The sequence below is a fragment of the Bombus impatiens genome, unplaced genomic scaffold (assembly GCF_000188095.3).
Source record: "Bombus impatiens unplaced genomic scaffold, BIMP_2.2 scf_0235, whole genome shotgun sequence".
Taxonomy (NCBI): Eukaryota; Metazoa; Arthropoda; class Insecta; order Hymenoptera; family Apidae; genus Bombus; species Bombus impatiens.
Window position 1 is genome coordinate 1,271,126 of NT_176654.1, and position 24,157 is coordinate 1,295,282.

General features: G+C 40.5%; 1 protein-coding gene across 5 annotated transcripts in view; it reads left to right on the forward strand.

The window, feature by feature from the left end:
- The window catches only part of LOC100743587, a 64,501-nt gene that overhangs the window by 17,641 nt on the left and 22,703 nt on the right, over window positions 1-24,157 (forward strand). For 4 of the 5 annotated variants that reach the window (XM_012384116.3, XM_012384115.3, XM_033320094.1 and 1 more), the window contains exon 2: window positions 23,143-24,027. The exons of the other annotated variant lie outside the window; for it this stretch is intronic. In XM_012384116.3, coding sequence (XP_012239539.1) covers window positions 23,796-24,027 — 232 coding nt within the window. In that variant the 5' untranslated portion in view covers window positions 23,143-23,795. The remainder of the gene's footprint in view (window positions 1-23,142; window positions 24,028-24,157) is intronic. 5 annotated transcript variants of the gene reach the window in all.

Genomic DNA, 24,157 nt, shown 5'->3' on the forward strand with positions numbered 1-24,157 from the left:
TCGCAAGACCGATAGAACAATTTTTATTTAAACGCGTAGCTTTCCTACAACTGTGCTTCGATTACCAACTTGTCCAAATTAATATTTTCCACGCGCCTTCTCTTAACCAAGCGAAGGAAACGAGAAAAATCAGCGATTTTAAATCGATAAATGAAATATAGAAATATAACGCGCGATGTCAACGTCGGACGCGTAGATATCGATACTCGTTACCTTCTAATTTCAATATTTCGACGTCACGAGACCGTTCTCCGCTTCTTTATCGTGGCTTTGACCCGTTCGTAACGTCCACTCGTGATACGAGTCTCAAATACAGGAGTCCAGGAACCTTGGCAAATGGAATAACGTACAAGAACCGGTAGATACAAAGCTATTATATTTTTAAACTGTTATCTTATTTCGTATTGCACGCTCGTATCCGTATCTCGAATTCCCACTAAATTATCCGAGTAGAAAAAGTAGTAAAATGCTACGTGAACGTTTTAATGGAAAGAACATTGTGCTTTTCTCCATACGTTTCAAATAATATAGTTTTTAGATATATCTTACGTTCTGAGTTTTTTATTACAGAATTTGACGAGTTTTTAAATCTATTAGATATATTCGTACATGCTCGCATATGATATAACGACGAGTTGTACAAATTATGCCGTCGCATCGTTTCCTTCCTAACGTTTTTATACGAGATTTTGTCGATTTCCATGTACTTTTCCATGTATCTTTTATACGAAACAAGAAACTATACTACAAATCGCTTATTAGGTCGTCCGATAAGCTCGTTCCGCTTATTTCCTCGTTATTTTTAAATTTTCAATATCTATACGATTCCCATTATCTTTAAACGTTCGAGGACTTGTAGGATCAATCGACTCCGTTTCATCCATTGAACGACGATTTCTGCTGTTCCACCGGATACGAATCGATCTTGAATCGATCGCGTGTATACATACACACACGAACACATACTACACACGTACACGTACATGTATGTAGGTGGTACGCTCTTTGCAAAGAGACGAATCACAATTTCCTAGAATAGTTATCGATCACACGAACAGTTCACTAATTCACGGTTCGAATCGTGTCTGAATAACGAGAGTAGACAATTGTTTGTTACATTGATCAAAATTACGCGTTTTTTTTCCTTTGTATTTTTCATACACGGGGTTTTTCAGTATCATGAAAAATATCGCAGACTACGTGTATAACGTACATCGTACACGCATATTCTGATCAATCTCCATTTATGTATTGCATGTAGCTCGTAAGGTGGACTCGAGAAACGGCATGTTTCCGTCCACTGATCAGGTGCCGAGCGTTTACAGCGTAATTACGATAGGATACGCGTTACCCTTTCAGGATAGGAAACGTTATTGTAACGCGATTTCATCGTAGGCGTAGCTCGTTTTTCGGATTAACGAGTAGATTAACGAGATGTGCGGTGTGAAAAAAGAAAAAAAGAAAGAACGAAAGAAAGAAAGAAAGAAAAAGGAAGGATAAATAGGAAGAAAAGAGGTTACCGTTCGACTGGCTCGCCGCGATACTATCTTTTTCTTCTATCGCGTGCAAACCTTTCGATCTTTCTTTACTCATACACACGCATGCTCCACTTTTCACGGTACGCGTACGTAACGACTGTGCGCAAGTTCAAGTTCTACCAGTTTTCTCGAAAAAACGAGTAGCAAAGTCACGGAACTCTTAAAGTTTTTTTCCCGTGGCGGAGAGGCGAGAAAAAATCGGATATATAGTAGGGTGAAAATCACTGGACTCGGTGAATCGTCGGATGCCGCGAGACGTAATTTGCGTTGCCGCGGCGACCACCGTCCTTTCATCTAATACTTGCGCGAATTTTTTTCGATCAACGATTGGGAAAACGATCGTGTCTGGTAGCTGGTACACGCGCGGTGCGCTTGGTGCATTATGCATTAACGACCGACCCACCAACGGATACAGGCCGTAGCACCACGGCACGTTGTATTACGTATTTTTCTCGATTACACGATGAAGCTGTTTGCCATCGACCTCGTACGCGTTAATTTATTTCACTAGGGGCTCTCGTCGCTGATAACAATTTCCATCTACCCTTGCTATCGTGCTGCGTCTCCACGTAAATTGAAATTGCTAAGCGTTGCCAGTTTTTCCTCGTACGGACTTGCGCGCTTTTTCGCTTTAAGCGACCGCATTGTCTCAAAGGCAAGATCTTGATTCGCTTCGACGCGATATTTTTCACGTCTTCTCGAAATCGGCATTACGAAGATCGCGGTGAAACTGGCGATAGCCAATTTGTAATTCGTAACAACGATCACAGACAAAAACATCTCTTTATACCTCAAATTGCATAGCTGTTTGACATTGTTGAAGTCATTGTCGCTACTACCTCACAGTCAATTTATCGAAAAATCATCGAAATCCGTGAAATGCATGAGATATTAAGTTACATCGTTGACGAATAAAGGAAATTACCGCAGGTAGAATCTAAAGAAACGAGGAAACGATAAGAAATATGTCGCGGTAATCGGTCGCCAAGTTGTTCGGCCCGATGAGAGACAGGCTACAAATGTTCGTGATCGTGATCGTTGGCCCCGACGAAAGATAAGTGACCGGTACACGTGCGGAAGTAGCTTTGAAGGACAAACTGCAGGGTGTATCTACCACGTGTATCGTAAGTCCTGCACGTATTTCTTTGCCTCGGATGGCGGGTCGTGTATCACTGGATCATGATTCAGCGATGACTAACAGGCAGTAAGCCGGCGATCGTTATGCGAAGATGTTGTTGCTGCTGCTGCTGCTGCTGCTGCTGCTGCTGCTCCTGCTGCTGGCAGTGTTGTTGCGTATCCCGTATAGTTAGTTGGGTCGTTAGGCCAGCCGATTAGACGTTAGTTAGTCCCATCTTTAAAGATGTACACTCACGTACACGTGGACATACGTAACGGATATCTGTGTATATATATGTGCGTGTGTGTGTTTGTATATATATATATATATATATCGAACATATATATGTTCGAAAAAGCTGGGAGAAAAATTCAGATACAAGTTGCAGGTGTCAAAATAAGAGGGGATTTATCGTCGTTCGTATAGAGGGTAGGGCACCGCTTATACGAACTTGTCGGGGTACAAAAAGTTTATATTTAGTAGCTCATAAAAGTATTTGAATGCTCGTAGAAGCTTTTGCAAGTTTTTGCTGGCAAACTTTCTCAAACAGCCTACGTATATACACATAGATGAACGTACGTACGTACGTGTCTCCACCGAATGAAGATCGAAAGCATCCTCGGGGAAATTAAAATTGGGATTGTTATCGGGCCTGAGTCGCGACGCGCTGGCCAGCGAAAAATGTTCTCACGGGTTTCAAGGAACGTTAATCCTGAATTTTCATTCTGTTAACCGCCGCGTAACTCTGGTGCGCCGCAGCCGAATGCCATCGACCTCTTCCTCTATATCTTTTATGCTCCTCCATGAAATCCAAATTAGCTTGGGGAAAATCGATGTTTGGAATTCGCCTCGACACAGATACCAGCCGCACGCTGTCGGCATTTCGTAATCGGCGAAATAGAATTTTCAAACGGATTGAAATCCACTGTCCGTTGCTGGAACCCGGGCTCAGTTGCCGGAACAAATGAAAGATATCCGCTATTTTATGGAAAGATGCGCCTCGCTACCATTTGCCTCTCTTTATTTCGTTCAGTATGTTCCAACGTTTTCGTTGGAAGCGCAACGTGCGATGTTACGCCAACTATCCGGTGCTTTTAATCGCATACGTTTGATCGTTCCGCCTTGGAAATAGGTGCGAGCAAAATTTCAAGCACCTCTTGAGCAAATTGCTTCTGCGTATATATTCTATACCGTAAGCCTCGAATTTAATCAAACACCCATCGATTAATATAATAATACGTAGTTGGTCGATTCGACCAGGTGTGTCCACGCTTTCGTCAAGCTAGTTCCAACGTCCTTCCAACTTGCTAATCGTGCAGCTTCCTAGTTTCTTAGTTTCTTAGATTTGTTGTCTCGTCGTTTTCCAATCAGCCACGCCACTTTTCTCCTTTCGTATTTTAAGTCGCTCCTATTTCTGTTTATTCGTAACACTTTGCAACGTTCCTTGCGGCAGGCTTTCGCATTTTTGTCTTTTATTTCAGAATCTTCTCTTTTTATATCATTTGAATCGCAGTAAACGGACTCGAATGTTTACTATTTCAAACGTAGATATAATTATTTCAACTACTACTTCTTTTATTTACGCTTAAAAAGCGCAGATACGTATGCATAATGATATTTGAAATGGCCGTTACTATAACCGATACCGTAAACAAACCGATATTTCGTTCAATTATAAGTTTAATTGCAATTAAAAGATGGAAACTACGCGAAACTGTTATACATTTTATTTAAATTCCAAATGAAGTTTGCCAAGCTCTACTGGCAACCAACTTGTGCATCTATTAATTTACAATTTTTCCATAGAAACTCTCGAGCATCGTGTACAGTCTGCTATCGAAACGTACGTTTTACATAAAATATGTTAATTAAAACTCGTTACTTTTATTTTATAAATTACCTAAATTACGCTGTCAGAAGTAAATGATTAGGCGTGCAGGAAAATTAAATTGGTATCGTTAAATAGAGATTCATGATATATGATGTAAAAAAGACTAGCCAATTGGAACGATTCGAATTAAAGATTCATCGAGCAAGTGCAGGACAGTTGCAAGAAGTAGAAAAAAATAAAAGTAGAATAAAATATGAGAGAAGTTTCTTGTGCGATTCATAACTTACGTAATCTCGTGGAATGAGCGAATCTAAATATCTCTGATAAATTTATTTAATCGTCAAATATTACGAGAATTAGGAAATAAGTTGTTGGCGAATCGTGGATGATGTTCTGCATCGACGACACGTTGGAAACGACAGTGCGAAAGATTCGTGCAAATATCTAATAAACAAAATATCGGATCGAATGAGAAAGGCTTGGATAAATTTGCCGATACGCGTTCATCTTACCTGCTAAATCGTTTCCTTTAACGTTCTTCGCGAGGAAAATCCAGCGGCGCAATACGCGGCGATCTTACAAGCCAAAGATCGATTCTTCCGTCCTTCGTCGAGGTTAACTCTCGTTTAACTATCGCGTCGAATGAAAAACCAGTCTGTTCTCCTTTTTCTATCTTTACCTTGTTTCTTACACAATGCGCTGACATCGTTCGTATTCCTTCGTTCGTATTCCTTCGTTCGTATTCCACGGCATTGGAAATAGATTGGAAAATATCACTAGTAACTCATTCACGTATCCTTCCTCCACGCTCTCTCGTCTATTTTCATTTCGTTGTTTACGCGTTGTTATCGCGTCAATTCCTGTCCTCTGTCCTGTAATATCTTATTAGCGAAGTTGAAATCATCGAAACGAACGATTGCTTTCTTTCTCGAAATTATCTTTTACGTAACAAGTATTAACATGGTCGATAAAACGTAGCCTATTCAGCGAATACGTGGAAAATAGAGCAGCGATTCGAAAGTGGGTCAATGATTTTATCATCTTGAAAGTAGAATAATTCTATTGTCGCGAAATTCGACTCGTTCTCGAGAAATGGATAAAAAATGAGAAATGAAAATTTCGATTTAGAAGCAGTTATTAGGCACAGCCGATGTTAAAACATTTATATACTAGTTGCTAATTGCTTTTTGAAAGGGAAACAAAAACGTGTTTCGGTCAAATTTCTTGCGGTCAGCCTGGTTGCATCTTTTCTTCGACCGCTAACAAATTTCGCCAATCTCCGCACGATTTACAGATGGGAGATTAGGAAAGATTAGAAAGGATGGAAGATTAATAGCGAGGAGAAAAGGGTGATGAAAAGGGGAAAGACGCGGTATCGATCGTGTCATAGACGGTCACTAGTACGAATACTAATACAAATAGAAAGAAAAGGCAGCGAGTGATTTAAAACGAGACAATCGTGCTTTACTTTTCTTTATCACGTCGAACCGTAATCGTGTCTGAATCGTGGCTTCCACTCGACCAACGTAAATTATATTTGTAGGAAAGTTTCATTTCGACTGCGGCTTCTATTCCACACCCGTAAATTGCCGATTATTATATACAAATTACGTGGAATATTCGAATATTCCCTCTTTTAATAAAAGTAAAATCGATCGATTCTATTTTCCGTTAATTTCTTCGTTGCATCGGAAAAGTCGACGAGACTCGGTTCTCACGAGACAAGCGACTTTTCTAAATTCGTTTATCCGAAAAGTGAGCGTTCCCGGCTCTGCGACCGGCGTAGTTGCAGATGATAATTGTCGAGGAAAATCCATCGACGTTCCGCGTAGGAGTTTCTCGCATTTCGAAACCAACGGTTTCTTCGAATCGAACAGATTTCTTGGCATCGAGTCTCGTTTAAAAGTCCGTAAAAACGATTTACGCGATCGTCACGGTTTTATAAGAAATTTTTCATTCCCGCCGCGCCACTTTCTAACGCGGCGTAGATTTTTCACTGGCGGCGAAAACAGTCGTGACTGATATTTCAATTAAACGGAACGAACGAGGGCTAACCTTTGAAAAAACGTCATTCGCATCCACGGTAAAAATAGGAAATTGCGGCTAGAAAGTAATCGATTTCGATCGCAGCTTTGCTTTTACGCGTAGTCAGACATTTTACTTTTATAAAAATGCACGTGTATCTTACCTGTCCGTCGACGCTTTAAACACCGCGATCGGTACTATCGCGTTTTAATATTTCTATCGAAATCTAAACTGTCTATCAAAGAGTAAAAAACGAATACGAGAAACTTCGACGAGAGCATTCGACGATTTTATAAAATTGTAACGTAGAAGCGACTTTTCTTCTACTATTATCCGTTTACTTATCTTCTACTATTATTCCAAGTTGTTTTTGTCACGCGTGAAATTCGTAGTCGTCGTGCGTTATCGAGAGTTAATTAAAAGTCAAGAGTAAAAGTCTATCGTGATCCGCGTCGCCTATTTGTATATCGGACTTGAGAAATTTCACCGACTGGCTCCGACTGCGACAGACTGGAAGGAAGCAGATCGAATGCCGAGTGGTTGGAGCTTAGGCGACGAAACTTTTAACGATATCTTCCTGTCAGGTGTGAAAACGCTAAACACGTAAAGGAAAGGAACGGACTTTCCTGCAGGTGCGTGCGCCAACCGGAAACAGATTAAGAGAGTTTAGTCACGAGCTCGCATCTATGCGTTTTCTAATGCATTTCCCTGTCCCTTGTTGCGTTTGCGTTGTGCATCGGCTTATAGGAATCGCCAAAAGCACGCATTCGCTATTAGAGAAACTTGCATCGTTAACGAAAAGAAAGCTAAGAAACGTACGTGTTCCGTCCTGGAAACACGGTTTTTTTTTTACCACAATGTGATACGTTTCTGCGATACTTTTATATATCTCTTAATTACTATCCTATATCGGGTTTATAACATCAGGATAACATACATATATTATTAAAGCGTAGATGAAATCTAATTAAAGCTTTAGAATATCGAATATTTTTCTTTCCAGATGTTATCGATCCTTTGTATTTTCATCGTTGATCATCGACCTGAAACTCCATCAGTCTGGAAATCGTTTAACCTTTTCTCGAAATATTCTCCGCTGTTACGAACGAGTTTCGGAGACATTCGTAAAGATCCGTTTAAACCGCACGCTCTGTATACTCCCATGCCTTTACAAAAGGGGAAATAGCCGGTTATTAGCAGGCAATTAGATTAGGCGTGAAAATTTCGCGATAGCGAATTCCATCGATATAATCGAGAAAAATAATTCGAAGAGTAATAAAGTTTCAAACTCGTTCGACTTTAGTCGGATTTTAGTCCTTTTATTTGCGAGTCCTTTTATTTGCCAAGCTACTCGTACAGGGATCGAATGTGTCGCGTTTAAACACCAACCTACTCGTTTCTTTTGCTTTTTGTGCTCGCTATGTAGCTACTTACTTCGTTCGCACGTACTCGAGTTCGTCGCTAAAATTAATATCGATAAAAGTGGATGCGAGACAGCGATTGACGTACGATCGCACGACGATAAATGGAATAAACGTGGTAGACGCCAGCGTCGCCCGTTTCTACCATCCTGTGGAAGAGACGCTCGAACGCGTATTTCCCTTCCTCTCGCCGGTCGTTAGACAGAACGCCGGCTTATTAAAATTTCAGCAGCTGAAAATCAACCTCTGGCTTTTGTTTGGCCTTTGAGTTTGTCTGGACGAAAATGCAAACGGACCAACCTGTCGCTGGATTATAATCTGTTTCGAGGAGAAATTCCTTCCTTCTGTTCCTTCTAACCATCTTCTTTCTTTCTCATGGCTACGTACAGTTATTACATACAGTTATCGATATAGTTACAGGATTCGAGTGAGAACGTTTGAACGTTTATGACGGAAAAATGAATAGAAATCAAATTTTATCTCATCGATTCGTCGTCCGTGCGAAAGAAAAGAAGGCAAAAACTGGGAATCGTTGACCTCGTCGGTGGATCTTGTTGATCACCTTGCCGAGGCACGAAACGCACGTTGCAGACGAAAAGAAATCCTGCAGGAAGCGATCTTGACTGTCCGTTCGAGGTGAAACGTTTTCACCGCGTTCAACGTTTCACCGCGTTCAACGTTCCACGGCGTTCGGCGTTCAACCACGTTCGGCGCAGAATTTTTGAAACTAAAATTGACTAAATCATCGGCAACGACCAATTGCTTGCGTGACTGAAAGCGATTTACGTTATCCAAGTATCCTTTATAAATATAAATAAAATACAAATAAACCTTTTGCATTAAGCTGATCGACGTTCTTAAGGAATGTGCGAATAATATGGCAGAGCGAAGCCAGAAACGCCGCCAGGAGGCTGACCGCTCCATCTTTTTTCAAACGGTCCATGATCTTGCACCTCGATCGCTTTATAACCGCACAAACATACACGCTGTAGTATATAACTCGATCGTAACTGGAGCACAGACGCTGTAGAAAGTGGTCTTGATTTTTTATCGTCCCGACCCAAGTCCCGCTCTTCTATACGTCGCTCGTGGCGCGGTTTTTTCAATCGGACACGTTCGGATCACCGTCATCGACTTTTACGTCCGCGGAATATCGTCGGAAACGTTTGTTAACGGTTCCGAATACAATAATATGGCCAATACCGTATCGTAATTGCTTTCAACTCGATTGCGTTTCGACTTCTCGTAGATGCTCCAAGTTACCCAACATAGAAATGTTCATTCTTATTTGCGGTATTAGTTTGCGATATTCGATGGTGTACGATACGATGGTCACCGTCGTAAAGTCACTAACGATCATAGTGGTATTTATGGTACAACGATAGACGAATAAAATACCGGTAGTATTAAAGAAGATGGACAAATGGAATAAATCAAAGCGGAACACTTTAAAGTTTGTCGTAACAGTCTGTGCGTAACGCTCGAAACAATTAATTCCTTTACGCGAGTAAACGTTACTCGCACGTATCGCGTAATTTAGCTAACAAGCGAGTTTCGATCGCGTCGAACAATGCCGGAATCCTAATCTCTGTATTACGTGCCGTAAATCGAGCTACGCTAAGGTCCGTGTTTAACTAAGAAAGCTAGTTATTAATAGGAACCCGTTAGGTGGATTGTCGCGCGAGCGTCGTCAAGACGCGTAAATTCCGCCTTAGGAATGTTCTCGTGCAAAGCTTATTTCCACGTTTTAAGAGCCGTGCGTATAAGAGCCGTTACGTACTCGGTCGCCAGCCACCAGATCGTCGGTAATCACTGGCTTCGAGAAAATATGTAATAACGCGTGTACATACTTTGTACGCACTTGGCCGTTGCGGACACGAAAACACGAGCGACGCACAGGCCAACGATTCCCTTTGGTTTCTACAACTTTGAACGAAATTCCATTTATTCGAACAAAATCTCAGTTAACGTCCAATCGATCGATCTCGCTCGTCAATTATCGTTTCTCGATATCGAGAACTATCTCGCTATCGAACTCTCGTTAATTATCGTGTAGGTAGGTCATTATCGATAAGTTAGATTAGAAATTTGAAAATGTTCAAATGCACGGAATTAAACGGAACGTAATATGGAAAAGTATATAAATATCGAAAGTGTAACGTTCGTCTTGTGACATATCTGGCAACCATCGGTAGATAAAATACCGTCTTCCATTTCTTCAGCTCCATTTACAAAAATTAAAAATCCACTTAAATTAAATATCCAATTAAAATATCCAATTAAATATCCAAAGGGTCATCGTCGATTCAAGGCGTCGAACCAATACGATACGTCGCTACTAGGCATTAAAAAATCTACTGGAAAACTCGACTTTCCTCCAACGAACATGGCCGATGGTTTTACGCACCGAGCCCCTCGTTTCACCTTTCGTTTCTCCTCTCGTTCTGTATCAACGAAAGTAGAAGCTCGCATCGTGCACACGAAGAAATATAACGACACAAATTTAAACGACTGCGGTTACTCGTAGACGGTCGTAAGAGATTGCAATTAGGATCCAACGAGAGATTCGCGATAGCGATTACGATGCCACCGTCGTGAGAAAGTCCCGGCACGAACCTCGGTTTCCTTACTTCCTTCCTTGAGAAGGTTCGCCGCCGGCTTCTCCGACGAATCTCGCCGGTGCCCCTTTACCCTTTTCTTTTCCTTTTCTTCTTCTTTTTCTTCTTTTTCTTCTTTTTCTTCTTTTTTCCTTTCTTCTTCCCGCGCCACAGTTTATTTCCTAACACGATCGCCAATTTCACCCCCGACACGACTCTGTTAATCGCAGCGCTATACCACACCAACCACCCCTATTATCTTAACGGAAATCAGGACTACGAATCGACACCCCTAGATCGACTAGCGGTGTCGATTCGTAGAATCCATCTCCCCACGATCGATCGAAAATACACAGCGTACGTGTAAGTTACGTAAGTGATTGATTCAAGGGTAGAAACCCGGTAATCACACGTTCGCTATTCTAACGATGAAGAATAAGCGAGCTAAAGCGACGATGCTGTTGTAACGTCGATTCATATTAGAGACAGAATGTGTGCAAGTCTTCACCGCGCACCCTCGATTACCCCAGGGGGTAAATTGCTGTCAATTGCTTAATTTTCCAAGTTGGTTGGAGGAGGAAGGGTGCTAACCTTCCCCGAGAGAGAGAGAGAGAGAGAGAGAGAAAGAGAGAGAGAGAGAGAGAGAGAGAGGTCTATTGTAACGTCGAGATACGATGATTAACGCGGCGGAAAAAATTGTAAGCATCATACGTGAGAAAACTAACTTTTTCGTAGTAACAATAAGCTTTAGAAACGATTCGGTAAAGAGACGTTTGTTCGGTCTGAAGGACCTTGGCTAGCAAATTCCTGAGATTTACGATGGGTCCTTGAGATTATCGAGGGTACCCAGTAAGGATGAGCGGACATCTGGTTGCCATCTTGCCCGCGCTGTGTGGCCTGGTCTAGGTAGTGTCGCCCGACGTAACACCGCTATTGGCAACCCCTTCTTGCCAAACCAACAGTATAAAGTACAGTTGGTACAAAGACGCTTCTTCGCCCGAATCACGAAATTACCGCTTCCTTATCTCTACCTGTACAGTGACTCACGAAAGTATTCAAACACTGTTAGAAAATGTATATAAATTAACTACGAAATTACAATTAGACTCGGAACGATTTTATCCCTTATTAGATCGATCGATTTAGCATTATCACAGACACAGATATTTGATATTTCTAATTTTAACACATCATCGATAAGGTTGTAAAGAAACGATTTAGATTACACACGAAACATCTTTCGATCGTTAGTATGCCATTAATTCATACATTCTTAGCGATAATCGTAGTTTATTAATCGAAGGTTCTTAATAAATATCGATGAAAACTTGTCAACCTAACGATATGTATGTACGTACGTTGGAACGGTCAATTATTAGGTTGTATTAACGCGCTACGATACTTGGTCAAGAGCATCTCTGACGCTAATCGTATATTTAAGATTACTAATTAGTAAGAAAACTGAATTTCCTCGAGATGAAGTTTGCCACGTAATTCGAACGTTGGCTGTTTTTTCTCTGTTTTTCTCCGTTTTTTCTCCGTTTTTTCTCCGTTTTTTCTCCGTTTTTTCTCTGCTGTGTTCGAGACAATTCTTTTTTCCTACACCACCGCATGAAAGCGTCGAGCGAAAGTTTCACAGAGTCCAATGGCCTTTGAGCGAGCACAGCACAACGACGCTCGTTACACGACTATATTTACTTGACACTTTTTCTTATTACGTCTATCTACGTATCAGAGATGTAGTTATTATTCGCTTTTTTTATTTTCCTCCTTGTTCGCGTCTCTTTCCCTTTTATATCGCAGCTATCTAAATAACGTAGTGCTTCAAGAACTGGAAACCTATTATATATGTACGTTTTGTTTCAACGAGGACGAAAGAATTACTTTTACGTATTTTGGCTTTTACGTATATACCTTCCCCCATCAGCTACTATACAATTCGACATATTATAATCGGCCGAAATTTATATCGTAAAAGCGATATATTTCTTACTTATCTTGAGACAGGTTTTACGTAGATGAACCTACAATGGTATATACTATTCCTCTTTCTTTTCTTTTTTTAAATATCGACTGTTTCAGCGTAAAGGTTTTCACACACACACACACACACACACCCTCGTTCATAGTTATTAAGCTTAGAAAAAGCGAGACGAACCTTAAAAATCACGCAATTATCGCGTAATTAGCGTATCGAAATAACGCCTATCCATTTGCTTGGCATTGAACAAATTCAAGGCTTTGTAACTTCCGATGTAATTTCATCGCAAGATTTTTCAGAGTTACGCGAACTCTTTCAACTTTTTAAATTCCTTTGACAAATACACAGCGATAATCGTCGCATATCGATATTTAAGTGTTAAATTAGCAGGGTAAATCTCGTAGCAAAGTGCGTTCTTCGTTTCGTTCCTAAGTGAAATACGCGTAATTAAAATAGGTGTATGTAGATTTTCACCACTGTATACCATCCGTCTTATTTACGTAATTCTTACACGTATACATAGGTACGCACGTGCAAGTCGCGTACGCAATTCGATGACGCATTTTCCCGCGCGTCATCCCCTTTCTCGTTTCCGTCGAGATTTCCTTCTAACCGGCGTGCAACCAATACAACGAGTTCCGTACTTTTGACTTTGTTCTTTCCACTTTCGTAAAACTCTCGACGCACCGATGAACTCGTGTTTGCTATCGTATCTATAAATCACGAAACGACGAAAGTACGACTGAGTTTCGTGTAGCGGATAAAAGGTGAATTTGCAGACAGTGCTCTCGCAATCGTTGCTTTAGCATACAATCGTGGGAGGTTCCGGTGCAGGGCTATGCTCCATTTCCCTTCGTATCGTCTTCCTTTGCTAACGTCTTCCTTTTTTTCTTTTTTTTCTTTTTCCAACCACCGAGATAATTACCACGACGAGTCATAGACTCGGTACTATAGAGTACCGAGATCCTTTTCTTTTGCTCGCGCGTGTTTCTTCTCTGTCTCTTTTTCTATCCTTATTTCGCGCGGACGAGTATATTTCGCGACAAAAGAGAGTAGCAGGTGCGTTTAAGGATAGTGCTTCTTCGTGACGCGTTTGTCTTTGGTGTCTGTTTAAGCTAGTCCACGACCATCCGAGCTATATGTCACGCATGAGAATATTTTTATGCATTTAAACATTTACTTTCTTTTTTCTTTTTCGAGATATTATCGCATAACTTTACGCTGTTTGGAGACACTAAAGAAACGATGGACGATAGAAATATCATCCAATGAAAAAAAGAAAGAAGGTGCTACGCATCGTTCCATTGTACCTAATATCCGGCTATCTGTTTCTTCGAATATCTGTTTCGAAGGAAAGGAATCGATTGGAAACCGTGCGAAATTCTCGACTAAGGACGTCTTGGAAAGAAATTGACCGACTCTTGGATTGGAAGAGAACGAGGTTGAGTCACAGATTCAACCGTGGTTCGATTTAATTATTCAATTTAGCCAAGTCGTAGGGTTGCGTAGTAAAGGCTCGCTCGGTTTAGCACAATCTCAATTACGGAAGATTCAGTTGTTCGGTTTGTTACAGTCTCGATAAAAAGATGAATGGCTGGTCTTTCGAACCTCGAACGACAAATACGATCTCTAGGATCTTATGATCGAACAGTTTTCTATCTGTCACGGAATTTCCGATGTAACTTGTATAGCAACCTGTAGAAAAAACGAGACAGCAAGTAATTATATCGCGTAAGAATTGGAAACATAAATTTAGATCAGATCGCAACGGAGAACAACGCGATAGCGAAAAAGCTCCGAACGCAAAGAGACGAACGATATCGAACGGATATTTACGAAAAGAAGTGGCTGGTATCGCGTTAGGTGGTAAAAACAAAAACTTGATATTTTTTCTGGGAAGCGTTCGATCGAATTCGTGTAAAAACGGAACGTGGGTGTCAGCGTTGATATCGTGAAAGTATTACCTCTTGAAAGCTATCGCGCTGCCAATTTTATTCGATAATCGATTTTACAATCCATGTTACTTGTAACCATCGTAAACAACAACTATTTATTTAGTATCGTTGCTCCTTAGCGTTATTAGTTTTATTTAGTATTAAATGATAATAGAATTCGATTTAATTGCGTTTGTTTGACTTTATCAGTACCTAAAATAAGATAAGATATATTTCAATAAGATAGTATCGCGCGATCGCATTACGAAACGCGATTCCCCTCGATCATAGCTTTTAAAAGTTAATACGCGGTATTATCGCTAAGTAACGATATATGTTCGTATAATATCATATACTATTATCTGGTTTAATTTATCCGTGAGCTGTACTTTATAATTATTTATACCTGTAAACTCTAAACTAATCTCTCGATAAACTCGTGTTGACAAACATCAAGTGGTAATTACGTGCTGCGTAATCGCCTTTGAAAACGATGTAGGAGACATAAGCTCGTACGTATTTCGTCTAGATTCGTTCGCTTTGGATTTCGGAAGAACATACGCGGATTACATGCGCGTACTTCTTGGCATATAGATCGTGTCTTCGAGTTTAGTATGTTGCGCATCGCGATAGAAACGAATAATTTCATCTTTAGATAGGAATAGCTAAGACATATTTCTCAAAAATCTCGTCGTATAGAAGACCGTCGGGCAATTTATTCGGAGAAAGTTTACACCAGATATAAGATTTTTTTTTGCTCGGCTCTAGGTCGTTAATTCCACTAAATCCTTTCGCTATTTACGAGATCCGTCGGTTAAACGACCTCTGCCATGCTATTCGCTATTTACGCGAATACGCTGCATAAACACATTGTTTCGCGTTGCTACTAGGAATGCGAACGCTTTCTACCGACCTTCGTCGAAAATTGAGCAAAAAGGCCAACGTGAGAATTAAGCAAATCACGTGGCTAGTCAGTGGAACGATTTAGCGAAACGGCGAACATATAGCGCGATCAAAGTGTACATACACGAATGAACGCAACAATTTGACAGATAGGCGCGATAGAAATGGGCAATGGAATGTATGGAAAAGAAGCACTTGCTTTGAAAATAAACATTTTATATCGATCTGTTAACGACCGATCTGTTGACACGATCGTACGACCTACAAATACAGTTTAAGAAGTAGAAAGATGTTCTCGCGAACTGGAATTACAAATTTCTCATATACTCGGCAATACAATCCTAGTGCCAGGCGCCTAGTCGGAAATTTTACCGGTGTTGTCTCCTTCTGCTGGCACATTTCTCACAATGTCAAGCATGTTTGCAGATTCAAGGCACGTTCGAGGTCACCCGAATCTTACATCTACGCGTTTCGTTTCGTAAAACGCGAAAATCCGGCAAAGTCGAAGGCCATGGCGCGTGCTCTTGTTCTTACAATTCGTCTCGATGATAGTTGTATTAGCGGTTGATCGTTACCTGGCCAACAGTCGTGGCCAGGAAGACCGTGTTAATTCGTTCACGTGGAAGACGGCTACTACTCGTAACGACCCCAAAACCGAGAAAACGAGAGAAAACGAGAGAAAACGAGAGAAAACGAGAGAAAACGGGCGAAAAAGAGAGAATTACGGCCGATTATATTAGATATTACTCGCTGACAGAATACTCGGTCGTTGGTACTTTTAATCGAGGAGATTTGCGAACGAAGGACCAGCCATAAGGAACCAAGCGAATCGTGCAGGTTTTAGTACAAGTTGCTAGCATTTAGCACTTTAGCTACGTCCCAATTGATAATTACGATTAAAAATTGTTTGAAAGATTCGTTTATTTAAAAAATAAGACTGTAAAAATAAGACTGTAAAATAATAGCGATATAACTCCAAGTGTCTTTGGTACAAGTCACGAAATTGTTATTTTCACCTTATGACCATTGGTTCGTATTTGATAATCGTAAAAATGTTTCAATTTTTATTCTCCAAGTATTTATCGATATTCGATATTTACCGATTTACGAATTATCAGGTATAACAGGTTACGATAGAACGATATATGTAAATTTCCATCTATGAAAATTAACGTAATTTTTATGCCGATAAATCCGGAAAAAGTATCGGTTCTAGCGAAACGGTATTTCCAGAAAAATAACTGTACGCACATGTACACGTGGCAAAGCAATCTCGTCTCGAAAACGTTATTCTCTATTTTACATTCGTTTCATCTCGCAGGCTCGCTTCCCTCGCCACGAGAAACTCTGTATCTATCTTAATTATCAAGAATTGCTACCTATGAAATTTTGCAATTAATAAAGTAATTTGCTACTTACATATTTGTATAATACTTTTAATCGTCAAATTCAACGATTTAATTCATACCATAGTACGTAAAGGTACGATTAAAGCGTGATAAAGTAATTACATCTGTTTTCTTATAAAATATCGGATCGTTACTATCGTCGGATCGGATACTAACGAACAAACCAACCTTTCGTTACGTAAACGTACATAAGAAACAATTAGTCGAATAATCGCGGACGTTCGAGCTGCTAATTCATTCGCGCCTTTTCATCACTCTACATAGATATAGGATCCATAGATGTAGGATGAAATATATATTACGTAAAACTGTTATGTTCGTATCGTACGCGTTATAAAAACACGTGGAAATTTTAGTAGCATCGAGTAAGTTGTTCAAAGTTAACTTTGAAACTAACGTAAAAACGTTTCTATGTAAAATCTAGAAACGGGCATTCCAGGTATTTACTTGCCGCCAACGACAAACCGTGTACAATAAGTGTTAAATATCGAACGATATTGCGTGTGTGTGTGTGTGTGTGTGTGCGTGCGTGCGTGCGTGCGTGCGAGAGGTGATAGACGCATCGAAAGTTTCGCCCGGTGGCGTCGTAATTTTACAGTTCGTCGTGACACGTGGCGGGATATCGACGCGCACGTTTCAAACGAAGCGGCTACGCAGAAAATAAAGAGGCGATTCCTTCGATGACGACGTACCGCCATGAAATTGCTGCGAATAAATAGCGCGAAGGATAAAACGACAGTGATTTCATTAATAATATCGCGATGAATCAAGATCCCGATGAATTGTTCTTTGTGCGATGATTGTGTGACAGACGATCGATAATTTAACACAGATAATTAATAGCTTTTTTTAACCGTGACTTTTAATACAAATTATACATGTACGGATAAGCACAGATAGATAATTAGTGAGTGATAAGATAACTAATTATTATAGAGACTACGGTGGTTAGCGATTTGTTAGAAGTAACAAGGCGTTTAAGCGATCCACAGCAAACGTACAGCTTCTTCCCGTATTTACAACTTGCTACAAACATACAACTTCCAACTCGTTCAACTTCGAAGGTTCGTTTCTCGATTAAACATTGTTTTAAACGATATTTGATCTGAACGGCGTGTTTCGGTGAGTTCCGAAGCTTTTTTCATATGCAAATTTTTATACACCACATACGTCGTTACTGCGTAATTCAGTCGCAACTTTGACTTTCAATATTTATATTATATATGTCATCATCTACTCGCTAGGTAAATACATTTTCCACGCAAACTCCAATTTTCTTATTTTAGAAATTCTTTATTTACTAGCCTTTAAATTTATAATATATCAGATAACGTTCTAACGTTTCGAAATTATCTATCGTATAATACGATATTTCGTTATTTTGTAGGATTTATTCGTGTATTATACTACACGTTAGGTAGTTGATATAACGACACTTGGCGAAACAGTCTTGTGCAATCGTTGAATCGTCCAAGCATACACGTATATAGATAGCGATTCGAGTATTCTATTTTCGGCCCATTGTAACAGTTACAACCCCGTCATCTTTGTGCATGACATTGACTCAAGTAACCACGATCGTGTCCTGTTTAACAAGATACGGTCCAGCAACGTATAATAATAGTGGAGATGTTGGATGGATCTTAGAAATTTATGCGCGCACGTTGATCCGTGCACTCGAACTGACGGAAAGCCTGAAACTTTCTTTCCAGATATATCGTAATAAACGCGCGTAATAAACGCGCGTACAACGTCTCCACGTTTTCCGTGCAATCTCTGGACAAAAGGAATTGTCGCTCGAGCGATAAGAATTGGTCGCGCGAATCCTCCTAACGGAAAAACTCGATCTGTGTTCTATGATCACTGGTGATTACGCAGCACCTAGTAAACGCTTTTATTTATTCACCAAGAGACTATACGCCTGATATTTCCGCAAATAGGCAGTCGGCTACGCCTGGTATTCAGCACGACTATGTGGATTTTTATTGAAAAATTTGTTTGCATCAAAGATGAGGACGGAAAAATGATATTTCCCTCGCAAAAGCGATACGTATAGCGACTCTTTGAAACCGATATTTCCTGTAAAGCGAGGTTTTAGGGGTTAAAGAAACGACTTTATCGTATACGTTTGATTTACCATAAGTCGATTATGTGTTATTACAATAATATTTTCAACGCGTTATACGCGTGTACACCTACTACTAAGAAAGTAATTTCCACGCGACTCGATACGTTTTCAAAAATTTACCAGCTTCGTTACGAGCACGAGAAGCGTATACAGTTCGAATCTTGATCTCACGTTATTCAGTGACTAAGAAAGCACTTGCGAGTCGATCGTTATCGATACGATAACGTTGTAAATCGGAAGCACTTCGCGGAAACGATTATCTACTGGTCGATTAGAACGATGGTTTAATCGGTACCTTTTCTCGGAGACGTTTCTTCCGTTCTAAACAACAACGAACACCGTTCTTGCACTTTGCCTTTAGCTATCTTACGTTTTTATTTTCAAGACGGACAGACAGCAATTTCTTACATCGGCGTTGCGTTTATATTTGACGCTTACCGCGCGCAATTACGGTTAATCGCAAGTAACGAGTTATTATCGAAATGTTCCAACACTCGTCCGATAATCACCTGACAGTTTTAAAACACACGATCGTTTATCAGTTTTCTTTTTACAAGTTCGCATGCTTCGTAGGTTAACGTAATGGATGAATTTTTCACGACAAAGGAATTTTCATATTATTCTTTTAATCGTGCGAGTTTGAAACATTTCTTATAAAACGACTTACTAATCTGTCTATATCAAACCTATCTATATCAAACCTATCTATATCGTCTGCATCAAAGTCATTCACTTGGCAGATATTTAAACATTTATCTTGTAAAATCCATCGTACGAAAGAAGGAGAAGGACGCGAGGCTTTACTTTTTCTTCCCATTTCTTTTACATTCTATTCTATTCTATTCTATTCTATTCTATTCTATTCTATTCTATTCTATTCTATTCTATTCTATTCTATTTTATTCTATCCTATTCTATTCTATTCTATTCTATTCTATTGTATTCTATTAATTTATGCGATATATTGAGAAAAAGAATACCTTGGACGCAGTGTAGGCGCGTACGCGTACAGGCAAAGAAACACTCGATAAAAGAAATTCGAAGGAGAAAGAAATTTGTTGGTCTTCTGAAACACGGTAGCTCGATTCTTGGGCAACGTTTCCTACTGGACTGACCGCAACGCTTCCGTCGAAAGCCGTAATTTCCGCTAAGATAAGTTAAGCGGGCAAAAACATAGACGATTTGTACTGTTCAGTCCGCGCCGAAGCGCAAGACAGGAGCCTTGGGCTCGAAATTCAACAAACCGTGTACCAGCTTTTACGCTTATCCCCGTCCATCCTTGCGATCCTTTTATTTAGCGTGGTTCGTAGTGAGTGAAATTTCGTAAACTCTCTCGACACGTCCCGTGCTGTGTGGTCAATCCACGTTTGATATTTCGATTCGCGTACTTCGTCATTTTAGCTACCAACAGCTACCAATATGTTGTTCAACTACGAATAACGACACTGTTATATACAATTGTAGACCTAGTTGTAGAATTTTTCGAGATTACACGTTTAAAATCGATATAACCCAATACCAAAGACGTTTTTTCTACCTCTTAAAACGATGTTGGAAATTTCTATTTCTTCGTACGTTCGTTTACGGTCGGCTACAATGTTTTCCATGTTTTCCATTCCACGAAAATGATAGACATTCGTGTGATTTTGAAGTTTGTGAAATCACTAGTAAATCAAAGAAATCATTGGCGAGACCGAGATTCCGTTTCTTTATAGTTGTATTCAGAAAAATATGACTTTGCGTACACGTACTGTTACTCCGTAATACCTAGTAACAGACAGATGACGACGATTACTAGATATAAATATTGGAAAAGATGGCACTCTCGAGCACCAAATATTTATCAGATACCGGAATATCGTATTTTGCATATTTTATATATTGCCCGGTATTAAATTAAAATGTAAATGCGTAGAAAGATCGCGTGTTAAATTATATAGCGAGAATGTAGCGACACTGATAAAACGATTAGCTTTATAATGATATTTTATTTTATTTTAAAGTTTGAAGTATCGCTAATGGTTCGAGACGGACCACCTTTCTAATCGACGCAGGTAATGGTTATTTTTCAATTTTTGCCAAGGTGGTGGACGGCTGGTGGACGCAGTTATCTGAAAATATCTACGCGATATACACGTTTATACGTGCACACACGGAAGACAATGTGTCGCCGCTTTCCTGACACGTGCTTATCGTCCGGGTTCCATGTGCTTGCAAATGGAATACTATCGCGCTTTTATCGAGGTTTTCACGCAAAACCTAGTAGAAGGTCGTCCAGGAAATTACATTATGCGTCTTTATCCTGTTGCTACGTATTCGCATCTGCGATTGACAGGGCTACGAACAGCCTGTTCGTCTATAATTCTATGATACGAACGAAGATCAGACGGAAAGTGGTTCGAAAAGTGGTTCGGAAAGTGGTGCCAAAGTAACTCCTCGTCGAGAACTACGTGGGTTTACACGGACAGAGATATCATAACAATGACATTAATCGATCGACATTAACGAGAAAATTGCACGTATTAACGTTTAGTTGGTTGCACCAATTAAGAGGTATTTCTTTATTTGCTTTATTTGCACGTTGCCTCTATAATACAGCGATAAAGATTCGCTTTCGGATAATCATCGACAACGTATTCGCCGTGTGAAACGTATCGTATCTTTGCGCGTTGCGTAACGAAAATTTGAATTTTGAAAGCCGAAACGCGATGCTCGTTCCTCTAGAGTGGCAACCAGTGCGAAAGTAATTCGGAAATATGAAATAAATAAGATTTTCTCGCGAATCCTCGTATTCGAGACAAAGCGTTTTTGTAGAAACAAGAAAAAGAAAATAGAGATTGGATACACGTGTAAAAAGAATATATATCTACACGTAGGAGAATTTCTACTCAGTCTACTTACGCTTTAGGAGATGAAAAAAATGTCAAAAATAGCATTTCCATTTTCACGGTCTTGAAACGATCCTCCACCTCCCGCTTTGATTTCTCGCGACAGTACCATTTTTATTTTACAGTCTACGCGTTCTTCGCGTCTTCGCGTCATCTTCTTTTCTTTTAGGATCGCTTTTAGGACTAGGTCGTAATTAAAAGAGCAATTGAAAGACACACGCTGTTAGTCATCTTGATTTATCATTATTACATCTTGATTTATATAATAGCAGCTTCTCTTTTCCGAGATGCCTTTATATAGGTAAAGGAAATAGCCATCCGTGTTTTACAAGATAATTACATATTAGAATAAATGTGGTTTATATTTGGAACGATAACGAGCTATAAAAGAAATATCTGGTAATTTCGAAAATACCGCTGTTATTTAAGAAAAATTCATTGTGCGCGCGTGCGAAGCAAAGCGCGTGCAAAAAACTTTAATCAAAAAAAGAAAAGGAACTTAATCAAAGGAAGAATATAACGATATGAAATTTGTTTAGCCCTCTTGCGAAGTTGTGGGACGAATTTAGTCTTGCAAGAAGTTGCTATACAAGAAGCGTAGTTTTCTTTCCATTCGGAATTGGATCGTCGCTGTAAAAATTTGTTTTTTTTTTACCACACTTGTTAGCAGATTTTCTATTATCGCTGACCCAGTTGTCGAGCTTTTATTCGTGGATTTCGATAAAACGGCTTACAATTAGAAAACCAAAGCGATAGAGAGTGTATCGTAAGAAATTGAAAGGTAAAATTCGAAAGTTTGTCGAAAAGTAGGCAGTGTAGGTATTGCAGTGACAGGCAATGTATTTTAAGAAGCATATACCACTGTAATATAAAAAAAAGGGAGGGTATACGCTTGGTCTATCACATATTTAAGTTGAAGTTTTCTCGGGATAGTACAAGTTGTAAATTTAAGGTATAAACTAAGAATCGTAAGAGTGCTGAGGAAGAGAGAATGAGAGTGTAAGTAAGAGTGTATGCCTTGGTGACGTCAAAGCTAAATGAGCAAAGGAGTGGGAGAAGGGTGCAAGGGTTGAGGGTCAGCGTTTTTTGACCTGGGAAGACAGACGTGAGCCGAGTGCTGGTGGAATAAGACGTACGAAGATATTGTGGTCAGTTTTTGCATCGGGTATTGCTCGTTAAAAGAAAACTAAACTTCGCTTCAAATAGAACGTTCTTTCTTGTCCTTGCTCTAGACTACTACTACTACAGAAATACTACACCACTGTATTCCATCATTGCCTACCGATAACAAACGATCGAGTTTTCTTTTCTGGCGACTAGCGCGACCAAAGTAATTCCGCGATAAATTTCGATATCCGATTCTGTTGCAGGAACAACCGAAGGAGGAACGTCGTTCGCACTGGGAAGAAGGGACGCACTGGGAAGGAGGTTCCGGAAGATATTCGCGGGTTTTCGTGAGAACCAACGACCTTCCATTTTACTTGAGAATAAGTAGGAGAGGTCGGCCTTGAAGCGTGGAAATACGCGGCGTCGCGTGGTAATAGTCGTGGAGCAGGCGGGCAGAACTCGGTATCAAGAGAGAGATTTATTCGAGTTTCACAACCTCTCTCGATCAGCGGCACCGGTGGTCGCGGTCGTGACCTCGATAGAGCTCATCCACCTGGTTGGATAACTCGACTCTCGATTCGAGCCCGCCACGGAACCCTGAAAGGTCGAGCCGCTTGGTGGCCTCGCTCTTTCGCCAGTCTACTCTTGCTTCTCGGTACCACCACCGGACCACCGACTCACCACCACCACCGCGCACCACCACCGGAAGTCGCACGATGTAGCGACTTTTGCCGGCGATTCCATCGCGCGATAACATTGTATCTGATCGAAGCTGTGTTCTACGCGTGTTACGAGTTGTACGCGTCCGTGCGCTCGCGTCTCTGTCCCTTGACAAGAGAAACGGAAACAAGACGTTGAAATATTTTCGGACGATACAAACGGACGGTAGCAGCGTGGCCGCGGTCGCGCGCCAACCATGAAAACGATGGGCGACGTGGCCCCGAATTCCGTCGACGAACAGAACGGCACTTGCGCCTCGGCACAGAACCCCACTGCCGGCAAAGAATTCGGCCACAAGACCCTCAAGTCCTTGAAGAGGGGCCTCGGCAGACTTTGGAGGAGGCATCGTGGCAACGCCTCCATCACCGAATACGACCCTTGCTACAAGGTCGCTTATCTTGGGAACGTTCTCACTGGATGGGCCAAGGGTAAGCCAATCGTTTGATTTTCTTTGTCTTTACGCGCGTTTCTTCTTATTCGACGGCCGCTTCTTCCCAAATAATCACTACGCTCGCGTAAAACCGAAACATCGCAGAGACACCGTGGTATCGAGGCTCG